General features: G+C 36.7%; 1 protein-coding gene across 1 annotated transcript in view; it reads right to left on the bottom strand.

Annotated features, from left to right (window-relative positions):
• PTPMT1 (protein tyrosine phosphatase, mitochondrial 1) overlaps positions 1 to 10,979 on the bottom strand; it is a 31,828-nt gene extending 20,849 nt beyond the window's left edge. The window contains exons 1-2 of the mRNA XM_090381313.1: positions 10,907 to 10,979; positions 878 to 958 (exon numbers count right to left, since the gene is read on the bottom strand). Coding sequence (XP_090237439.1) covers positions 878 to 922 — 45 coding nt within the window. The 5' untranslated portion in view covers positions 923 to 958; positions 10,907 to 10,979. The remainder of the gene's footprint in view (positions 1 to 877; positions 959 to 10,906) is intronic.
• Between the last annotated feature and the right edge of the window lie 1,121 nt (positions 10,980 to 12,100).

The following is a 12,100-nucleotide window of genomic DNA, read 5'->3' as shown; positions in this document are numbered from 1 at the left end:
CACCTGCTCATCACCTCAAAATAGTTTGTCTTGTTCCACCTTGAATGTATTAAAACTACTCACTTTCACAACAACAGATGGAAGTTTGTTCCAAGAATCAACCACCTGCTGGCTAAAGGCAAACTTCTGCACATCTATCCTGAAAGCTTGCTCAATCCATTCAAAGCCTTAAATGCCTCAATCAGTTCAACTCACAGGTGCCTATTCTCCAGATACTGCAATTTGTAGAACTGAGCCTTTCTTGGTAAGACTACCCTTCATTCCCTTCACCAATCTCACTGCCATTTTCTGCAGCCATTCCAGCAGATCTACATCCTTCCTAAAATGAGGTCTCCAGACCTGTATGGAGACCTCATTTTAGGAAGTGATTATCCCATTGTATAAAGAAGTGATAAGGAAGTGATTATCCCATTGTATAAAGAAGTGATAAGGAAGTGATTATCCCATTGTATAAAGAAGTGATAAGGAAGTGATTATCCCATTGTATAAAGCAGTGGTTATGCTGCAACTCAAGTTGCAGCATAACCACTGCTTTATACAATGGGATAATCACCTCCTTATTGTTGCTAGCAAAATTCTTGTATCATTGACTAAACCCCATGAGCTATCCCAGCAGCTTATCTGCACTGCACAGAAAACATCATATCTGACACCCACAATTATCCCCCAGGTCTTTTTCATTTTCCGCTACCCTGAGTGTAGTACTACATAGTTGGTATGTTATATCGTTATAATATTAGCTCATCTACTAATGAGTGGTACTATTATTATTAACTTTATCCACTACTTTCAAACTAAAAGAATAATCAGAATATCACTAAAACAAATTCTATTTTACAGAGCTTTTCAGCTTTTACACTACTCTCTATGAACTCACCTCTTTTGTTGTCACCCATAATCGCAGCTCAAAATCTTCATTCATAGAAACAACTCCTCTGACTCTTTCTTCATCTACTAACTGCAACATATAAGAAATTACTGCTTACATATTATGTATGTAAACTGATACTTTTTCCACAAATAATTTACTGAAGAAAAAATGTGTAGCATAAACTGAGATAGGGATATATCTTAAGAAATATGATTAGTGGTATAAGATTGATTATTATTACAAAGTAAAGTTTATCTGTATTTAAAGTAATGTATTTAACATAACACGGCATAGTCAAGAGATTGATGAACTTATCAATCTCTAAACTAACTAATCAAAACTTTTAAATGAAAAAAGTAATAAAGAATTGTATACTCTGAAAGATCTCAGCAAACTGCAATATTTACTCCAATTTTTTATTTGTTTATCACTCATACTATAGATTCCGAATATGTCTTATGTCCACTCTTGAGATGGGATCACGTCAATTTGATGCAGGAAAATTTGTTCTGACAGTTCTGTATGACAAATTAGGCATATGCACAACAAATCAGTGCATCATACAGAAACCAGAAATCAATTAAGTATTCACTGAATCATAGTCACTAAATTAAACATTTACTGCACATCACGTTAAAAGTTTGCATTTTTAATTTTGCTTTGTCACACGCCAAACTGTCACAGCTACCAAATTGTTTCGTAAACTGAATTTACTACACCAACTTGACATGGACAATCCCCCCAAATTCTTCCCCCAAAGAAAATTAGGTCATGCAGAAAATCTTAAATGGCAGTGAGACGTGTTCTGTTCTGTTGTGAGGAAACAATGTGTGGAATTATACTAAGGGACATAACTTTCAAAAATATAGTTATGGATTGATAATTCATCTTAAGAAATATTTTTGACCTATCTATATTATATCTCCTTTTCCCAAGCAAAATAAAAATTTTGCATATTCTTCTACCACAACTTTTACAGCATTGTTATAATTAAATAAATTAGAGATGATAATAAAGTCTATGCTACACCAACAGTGGACATGAGTTTATGCACTACAATTTCCCAGTGCCCATTTTCATGATCATAAGGAGGTGATTCATTCATAATAACTACTGATTTATTCATTAATTATATTACTCATAGCTGGTTATTTATACCACAAAGAAAAAAACTGATATATTGTTAGATGAAAGAAACCAGAAGTTACACCCTTGTAAGTACCATGGTTACATTTGCTGTCTTTCTACATTATGAGGAAAACGGCCAGAGTTCAAATCCACTTGAGATAGGAGGTATTTTATGGGTTTTTTTCACACCATGACAGTGTTAGCTAGTCTAGTGAGAGCATGCACAGTTCCCCAAGAAACTCCGTTTTTTTCATCCAGCAAAACAGGCAAACCAACCATAGTATTGACACACAACACACTAATACCTCATAATCATAAATGCTTTGGCACAAAAAAAACTAAACAAACCAGTAGTCACCGGTAGCCTATGACCCAGCACTGGTTCACAGGCACAGATATAGTTTCTGCCTGCAGATTTAAAATTGTCATTAAATAATTTCAGTCCAGCAATAGTGTTAATCAGTATAAAATTTTATTTTTATTTTTTTTACTGGCCAATGTCCCAACAGAAAGTTGAGACCATTGGCATAAACTAATTTTAGTTTCATATAAGAGTAGGTTGTTGTTGTTATTTGGTTTTTAGGAGCATTAGCAACTAAGGCCATATTGCTCCGGGAATATGCAGTGGTCATTCCCTGACCTTTCTGCATCCTCCGTATTTGGTGGTGACGGGCTCGAACCCCGGTCTAATCAAGAAGTGTGTGCTACGCACTGCTGCTCCTTCCCACCCGGCTACGGAGGCGCTATAAGAGTAGGAAGTAGAACACTTTGCTCAGGGTAAAGAGATATTTAATTGTGTAATAGATTACAAAGTAAACCAAAATTAAGCATTGGCTTGAATAACTGAATGTCTTTGTAACTGAAACACTAAGCATTCAACAGTAGAGTGATTTAATCATCACCTAATAAGTTTTAAGTACCACTTAATGATCACATTGAAGAGATGAAAGAAGTAAGCTATTCATAGATCAGTTCAAACCAAACTGGATATCTGTCAAGCCAAATATCTGTAAAAATGCAACGACCATTACAGAACATCTTCATGGATGGGTGGGGAAAGAAACAACAACAAAGAGCAAGCCAGACAAATAGAAATACTGAAAACTTAATAACAGATACAGTTAGTGGTAGATTTAAACTAGGCAGGGTAAGCAGCCACCTAGGGGCCTCAGAAGTGGTCACCCAGACATTACTATATCTAAGTCAAGAATAGCAAAAGTGCAGTAATGCATATGAATGGACTGTGGTTAAGCCTGTGTGACTACTAAATCCAGGTAATGATTGTATTCATTGTCAGAATAATTAACTGCAAACTCTGACCTAGTTGTCACAGAGGATAATTAATGCTCTTGGCATTAAGCTTATGTACTTTGTAATTAATTAATTTGCTAAAAAATATACTGCTTTCCTAATCCTTATATAGGAAGGTGTGTATATTTGTAATTTTATATTTTGGTGTATTTTTATAAATCAAAAAAAATTTTCCATATTAAAGGCCCCAAAAACTGCTAAATCTGCTACCAGGAAATGAGATAGTGTTCAAGTAAGTGTTCAAGTAAAAAATTTTCCTCATATTTGTGAGTTGGGGTACATATTGAAATATTCAATGTACAAAGTGAATGCAATACACCAGTGCAAGAATATTATTATTGAAATCTAAACCCAAAGCAAAATACAGTGTAAAAGAGCACATTGCCAAATACATTTTAATGTATTTTGCAACGTTCACTGGAACCTCCTGGAATATGCTTTGCTACTACAGAGAAGGAAACACCAGAATTTCCTTAATCTTCAAGGCTATCTTTATATTTCCTTATTGCAAGTGAAAAAATGATATCTAGTGAAAAAAAAAATGGAATTAGAGAGAGAGGACTAATCTAAAGAGGGATAAGGAACTGATGTCGATTTAAAAAAGAAAAAAAAAAAAAAAAAACGTGGTGAAATTCACTTTTCACCATGCAGTGGTGAAAGTGAATGTATATGAAACAGCCTGGAAAGCAAGGTGTCAGGGATTTCAGGCCCAGATGTGTTATCATAGAACAAATGAATACATTGGCTGTATTAAGGTAACTAAGATTAAGAACATATGCATGCATACTTGCATGTACACTAATGCTAGGAGCACTGTAAATAAATTTGATGAATTTGAAGTACTGATTAAGTCATCAAATAGAATACACTGTAGGAATAGCAGAAACACAGTATCACTCAGACATAAGTGATGTTGAATTTGAATTTGGGGAGTACAATGTATACAGGAAGGACAGACAAGATATGAGAGGTGGAAGAGTTATGCTCTTAGTTAAGAAGCATATTAAATCTAAGGCAGTACCTCCAGTTAAAATGAATGATGAGTGCAATGTTGGGGAATTTGGTGTGCATTGGGAAAACAAAACTGAGAATAGGGGTGTATTATAAGCCTAATGACTGTGATGAATATACCAAACAGCTACACAGGAAAATAGAGTAGGCCAGCAAATCAGAATGTCTCATAATGGGAGATTTTACTTTCCAGACACTATTCAGACACTGGCATAAAAGAAAAGTGCATGGAATGCATATAAATTATCAGCTGATACAGAAAGCTATGGTAGATATAAATTAGTCTGTAATCAAGTCAAAAAGGAGGTCAGGCAAGCTAAGGCAGATTATGAGACGTCTCTGGCAAAGAATGCCAAGAAAAACAGCAAAGATTTCTTTACCTATGTAAACTCTAGAAAGAAGGGTTTGAATCACATTGGGCCACTTGATGTCTATGGCCTAACTGTTGATGACCCTGCTCAGGTTGCAGACAAATTGAATAGGTATTTTTCATCTGCATTCACACACGAGGAATTCTTTAGGGAAGGGGGTACCCATGGTCGGATTTAAACTTGTTACAGCCCTAAGTTATAACATGCATGAGGTCCTTCCTCCTCCACAAAATAATAGTAAATTAATTTTTAAATGGAAAATAAATTAAATGGGCTGTACAATTAAACAGGCTTCAACAGGCATGTAATATGTATTATTATAAGGCAAGTTACATTTGTGCATATTCTTTATTAACTTATGTTAAATAAATAACAAAATTAAATGTTTTTAAAATTATATATATTAATGAATTATATATATATATATATATATATATATATATAAAATTCATTATTACATTTGCACATTCTTTCGTTTTTATTTAAATAATTTTTTGTGATGTTTACAGTTCACCTGTGACAATATTAAAAAAGGATTTTTTTTTTTTTTTTTTTTTTTTTTAAAATGGAGCAAGGCTCTTGTAATATGAAGCCATAAGCTGTAGCTTGTTAAACCCGGCCCTGGGGATACCAGAAGTTTATCAAACTCTAACGAGGGACTTTGTGATAACTGAAAGAATAGTGGAGGAGAAATTGTTCAGGATGGACATAAAAAAAGACATCTGGGGCAGATGAAATCTATCCATTTATATTAAAGCAGGCAGCAAAGGGGGTAAGCAAACATTAGCCATAATTATGAGAGCATTCAATTCAGGGGAGGTCCCTATAGACTGGAGACGTATGAATTTATCCCCAGTTCATAAAGGGGCTCAAAAGGCAACATCAGTAAATACAGACTTGTTAGCTTAACGTCTGTTCCAGGGAAATTAATGGAATCACTGGTTAAAGAAGTAATGCAGAACCATTTGGACAGGTATGCAATACTGCAAACACAGCATGGATCTGTCAAGGAGCAGTCTTGTCTAATCAATCTGTTAGGTTACTATGACACAGTGACCAAGGAACTGGAGATAAAATAATTCTGACATCATATACTTGGATTTCAGAGAGGCTTTCATACCGTTGCACATAAAAAACCATTGTACAAACTGCAGCAATGTGGCATTAAGGGAAAGTTACTGCTATTGATAAAGGAATGGTTAGGTGTGTGGGTTGGTCACTCGCACACACACACTAGCAAGGCTTTTATGGATTTATTGGATGATTGTTTTCTACATCAGCATGTTCGGGAGGCAACTAGAGGGAGTAATACTTTTGATCTGATTATCAGTAGTGATTCTTCATGCATTAAGAATATGCAGATAAAGGAACCACTAGGTGGCAGTGATCACAGTGTGCTGAAGTGGGATTTACTCAAAGAGGTAACTACCATCAGGGGTAAAGGGAAGGGTCTATGCTTTCATAAAGGCAATTACGATGGTCTGAGACAGTATTTAAATTCTATACAGTGGGACCAACTGATGATGTTACCAACAGAAAACTCAAAATGGGAAGCATTCAAAGAACTTATCTTGGAAGCTACTAGGCTTTACATACCAACTAAGAAATATTGTTCAAGGTTTAGGCCTAAATGGATGTCAGATGAACTAATGAGACAAATGGCAGAGAAGAAAAATGCATGGAATACATATAAATTAACATGTGACACAGAAGCCTTTTTATTTTTGTTTTTTATGAAAAACCCAAACACGAAAGGTATCAAAACCTATAGTACTTAGTACCATGCATGGGTTGAAGGAGAAGTATGGGGGAGGGGGGGTGCCGGAAACTTTGCTCTACAGACTAAACATGGGTTTCACCACTTCAAGCCTCCAATAAGCAAAGTGGTGGTATTTCACCGGTTGATGAAAGTCATCTACCACCTTCTACCTATGATAGATATAAGCTGATCTGTAACCAAGTTACAAAGGAGGTTAGGCAGGCGAAGGCAGATTACGAGAAATCTTTGGAAAGGGATGCAAAGAAAAACAGAAAAGAGTTCTTTACTTATGTAAACTCTAGAAGGAAGGGGATGAATCAGATTGGTCCACTTGATATCGATAGTTCAACTGTTGATGATCCTGCTCAGGTAGCTAACAAACTAAATGAATATTTTGCATCGACATTCACACATGAGGAGATATTCAGTGAGGGGAATGCCAGAGGTGTATTTAACTCTGGCAGTAAGCTAGATAATCTTGTAATAACTGAGAGTAAAGTGGAGGAGAAATTGTTGAAGATAAATTAAAAGAAAATGAAGAAAAAAAATGAAGATAAATCACAAGAAAGGCACCTGAGGGTGGATGGGATCTATCCAGTTATATTAAAGGAGGCAGCAAAGGAAGTAAGCAAACCCTTAGCCATAATTATGAGAGCTTCCTTGGACTCAGGGACTGGAGATGTCGAAATGTGACCCCAATTCACAAAGGAGGGTCAAAGGCTGACACAAGTAATTATAGACCTGTGAGTTTAACTCCTGTTCCAGGAAAATTAATGGAGGCCCTGGTTAAAGAAGCAATGCAGGATCATCTAGACAAGACTTCAGTTATAGCTCGGACACAGCATGGTTTTGTTAAGGGAAAGTCTTGCCTGACCAATTTGATTGGACACTATGATGCAGTCACAAAAGAACTGGATGCAGGGAATAACTTTGATATTTTATACTTGGATCTTAGAAAGGCTTTTGATACTGTTGCACATGGAAGACTGCTGCACAAATTGGAGCAGTGTAGCATTGGAGGCAAATTGCTGCTATGGATAAAGGGATGGTTGAGTGGGAGAAGACAGAGAGTGGAAATCAATGGACATTGCTCTTTGTGGACTAATGTTATTAGTGGAGTCCCTCAGGGTTCAGTGTTGGATCCATTGTTTTCTGTTTTTTTTTTTTTTTTTTTTTTTGATTTGGTAGTTGTTGGCGCATCGGCTTCTGTGGCCATATTGCACCTCCCAAGGTTTTTGCAGTACTTTGATCCAAGCCCGAGGCGGGAATCGAACCCGCGACCTTTGGGTTACCGGGCAGGTACTTTACCCACTCGGCTAGCCCGGTCGGCTTGTTTTCTGTATTTATAAATGATATTGATGATAGTATATCAAGTTTAATGTCCTTGGCAGGGTTGTTAAGGACACTAATGACAGTACGTTGCTGCAAGAGGATCTGGAAAGGTTGAGCAGATGGGCTGAGAGGTGGAAAATGAAGTTTAACATTGACAAATGTAAAGTACTACATATGGGAAACAGCAACCCTAGAGCAACATATCAACTCTGTGGTATTACACTGACAGTGGTAGAGAATGAAAAGGACCTGGGGGTAATTGTGCAGGCAGATATGAAGTTCTCTGAGCAGTGCAGATGGGCTGCAAGAGTAGCTCATGGTGTCTTGTCAATGATATACAGGAATTTTTCTAGCAGGGATAAGGAGGTGATTATTCCCTTGTATAAGGGAATGGTCAGGCCACACCTTGAGTACTGTATACAGGTCTGGAGGCCTCATTTCAAGAAGGATGTAGAGCTGCTGGAACGAGTACAGAGAAGGGCAACAAGATTAGTGAATGGAACAAAGGGTTACTCTTATGAAGAAAGGCTTAAGTTTTGCAAATTACAGTGTCTGGAGACTAGGCACCGGCGAGGTGATCTGATAGAGGGGTATAAAGCCTTGAATGGTTTGAGCATGCTCAATGCCGATGGGATTTTTCCTCTTGCTCAGAATAATCACCTGAGAGGGCATAAATTCAAATTGAGGAAAGAGAGATGTAGGATAGATGTGCGGAAATTTGCCTTTAGCCAGCGGGTAGTTGGAACAGACTTCCATCCCTTGTTGTGATAGCCTAAATAAATTTAATGCTCAGCTGGACAGGCATTTCGAACGAACGGAGGGGTGAAATGGAAGTGTTTTTTTTTTTTTTTGGTTGATGCTGCATAAGCTTGCATCATATGCCTCTATTAATGCTAAGTGGAAGAAGACAGAGAGTGGTTATCAATGGACATTGCTCTTCGTGGACTAATGTTATTAGGAGTCCCCCAGGGTTTGGTGTTGGGCCCATTGTTATTTTCTATATTTATCAATGATATTGATGAAGGTATAACAGGCTTAATGTCAAATTTGCAGATGATACAAAGGTAGGACTGTGTAAAGGTACTTGGAGGCATGGATGCAAAAGGGGTTAAGGGGCCTTGTTTATTTATGTTGAGACTTTGATGGCTCCTTCAATTGGGGCACCCCCCCCTAGATTGGGGACCTGGTGAAGCACATCCAATGCACCCCCCCCCATTTGCATGGCCCTGTACAAAGGTGTGCATTGTGATTAATGACACTCAGTGTGAGCTACTGTAACAAGATCTAGGAAAATTTGGGCCGATGGGCTGAGAAATGGCTGGTAATTGTGATGGACTGAGACCTAGAGGTAATTGTGATGGACTGAGACCTAGAGGTAATTGTGATGACATTGATATTTGGCTTTTAGGAGCATATGCTCCTAAAAACCAAATATCACTATTGCTCCGGGGATATGCGGTGGTCATTTCCTGACCTTTCCACATCCTCTGTATTTGGTGGTCATGGGCTTGAACCCCTGTTTAATCAAGAAGCGTGTGCTACGCACTGCCGCTCCTGCCTATGGAGGCGCCGGAGGTAATTGTGAAGTCAGATATGAAATTCTCTGACAATGCACGCATGCTGCCAGATCATCTCATGGGATTTTTTCAGTGATCTACAGAAATATCACTAGCAGGGATAAGGAGTGATTATCTCCTTGTACAAGGCCATGGTTAGGCTGGATCTTGATTTCTGTATACAGGTCTGGAGGCCTCTCCTTAGAAAGAATGTAGATCTATGGAACAAGTGCAGAGAAAGGCAACACATTAGTGAAAGATGCTCTTACTAGAAAGGTCTCAGTTCTGCAAATTGCAGCGTCTAGACCAGACACCTGCAGAGAGATATGACTGAGGTGTTTAAAGCCTTGAATGGATTCAGTAAGCTGAATGTTAATAGTATTCTTCCGCTTGCTGAGACTACACACATGAGGGGACATAAATTCAAGTTAAGAAAGGACAGTTGCAAGATAGGTGTGCAGAAGTTTGCCTTCAGTCAGCAAGTGGTTGATCATTGGAATGTGCTTCCATCTGTTGTGGAAGTGGATGGGTTGAATAAATTCAAGGGAGAACTAAACAAATTCTTGGAGGGTATGGATGGGTGACCTGTTTATTTTTTGTGATATTATATAAGCTTGCTTTCTTGCATCTTTTGCTGTTACTACTACCCCAAAATTTGAGATGCAATATCCACAGCATAAAATTTTTTCTATACAATACACAACAGAAAAAAGAAAGAACAGTTGCTGTTTATTTAAAATTTATAACATTCAAAATAATACTAACTTTTACAAACAGAATTAGCATGAAAAAGAGTTTAAAATAATAAGGATTAAAAAGGAGAGCATAAGGATAACATATAAAATATACAAAATACATAAAAATCAATGATGCTAAAAGAGTGTGGCTTGAGTTTTATATTGTCATAGCAGGAAATAAAAACAAATATACACAGCCTGAAAACTATGAAATTTGAAAAGAAAAGAATATCATTATACCTATTGTAAGATGTACCTAATATTCATAATAATTACAGTACTTACTACTATAATTATTTAGGGATTCTAAAAATTATATATCTGAAATTTCTCATGATATTTCACACACTCGTCGGTTAAAATAGCATTTATTCAAGTTATGTTTCGCAAATTAGCCAACATGTTTAACTGGTTAATTGTCAAACAATACCCACGCTCATCTTAACAACATACATCAGCAGTGGCTGTATGGTAGTTTCACCACCGGCCAAATCTTGCAACGAATGATGCTGATATAAACATTTGGTTTCGCTAATTCTTGAAAATTACTGGAGTAGATCAATTACCACGTGCAGCCTACACTCGTTTAATATAAATAGCGTAAAACACAACAACTCTGTTGATAACTTTACTACGGGTATTAACAGGATGCTAACATACACTGGTTAACTCTAATATTAATTTTAACATTTAATCTAATTTTACTCCAATATTAAGTCAACATAGTCCCTTCCAAACGACAGTACGTTTACTCACAAATCACCTTTTCCCAAAATCTATACAAAACCAATCAATGCTTATTATCACCTTCGAAAAATCAAAGCACTTACAAAATGAAATGTTGTTTCCCTCTTGTCTGATGCAATTACACGCTGAATCCCTAAGACATTTTTGAAAAAGCAATTAAAGGGTAAAAAAAAAAAGAGAAATGCGTCATGCATGCACAACATATACCGGCTTAATATTTAATGATATTTATCTGTTACTCGCGTAATTAAAGAAAGCTAGTGCTAAACGTGGTACTTCTTCTCGCGCGTAGTGAGTTTTTTTTTTTTTTTTTTCACTACATTTAATTCTTGGAGAAATATCAGATACTATATTTCAAGGTTAAGCAATTACTACCTGCCTTTGACGTCAAACCTCTGAATGGCAGTGCTCCTAGGATAACAGTATCGTCAATACGGTCATACCAACGTCGAGACGTCACCTTTTCCATAACGACATTATAAAATAGACTTGGGTAAAAAGTTGCTCGAGAAAACATCATGTACGCCGAACCTATAGTACTTTCCATGCACATACAAAACTACTGATGTTCAGAACGAGAATCCAAATTTATCTGGAGGAAATGATAAGTTGTACACGCCTCCTTCATGTCAATTACGATGGTCGCGTAGCCATTCGGCATCACAGATTAAATCACAGGTTTCCTACAGTTTCCGCATTACAGGGGGCGTGTCGCTAGAGAGCAAAAAACAATGAGCACGCAGTGACCTCATGAATTTTGAGTATTTATTTTTAGCAAAACTAAAACTAATAATAAATATAATAAATAATACAAAAATAATGTATTTCAGTGAATTTATCGCAGCTTGTTCGGGGCCATCTGCAGAATCTTAGCGGATTTCCAAATTACTTGAGGATGCAGCTAGGATTTATTAGAGATAGATTATTGCATTAAGGTGGTAGATTACTTTAAAGCACGTGCTTTCAGTAATTTTTCTTATACACACCCCCAAAGGTCATTTCGCGAGGGAATTTTCGCAGGACACGTATCTGCTATATGCTCGCTCCTCGCTTTCTCCTGGATATGAAATAATAATAATAAGATCAAACAATAAAAGTTAGAAAAAGTGAAGTAATTGGAATATAAACAAAACAAAAGTGCTCTATGACAAAATGAGCTGTTATACAATATATATCACCGTTTGTTGCTTATTGTTTTGGCCTGACCACATTATAAAACACACTTGGTAACAAAATGCGATAATATTCTTATACTAGAAAATCTTAAAATGTATTTA

The sequence above is a fragment of the Mastigoproctus giganteus genome, chromosome 9, assembly GCF_048544385.1.
Source record: "Mastigoproctus giganteus isolate SK-2022 chromosome 9, ASM4854438v1, whole genome shotgun sequence".
Taxonomy (NCBI): domain Eukaryota; kingdom Metazoa; phylum Arthropoda; class Arachnida; order Uropygi; family Thelyphonidae; genus Mastigoproctus; species Mastigoproctus giganteus.
The sequence above is the reverse complement of the archived record's forward strand: the minus strand, read 5'-3'. Positions and strand labels throughout refer to the sequence as shown.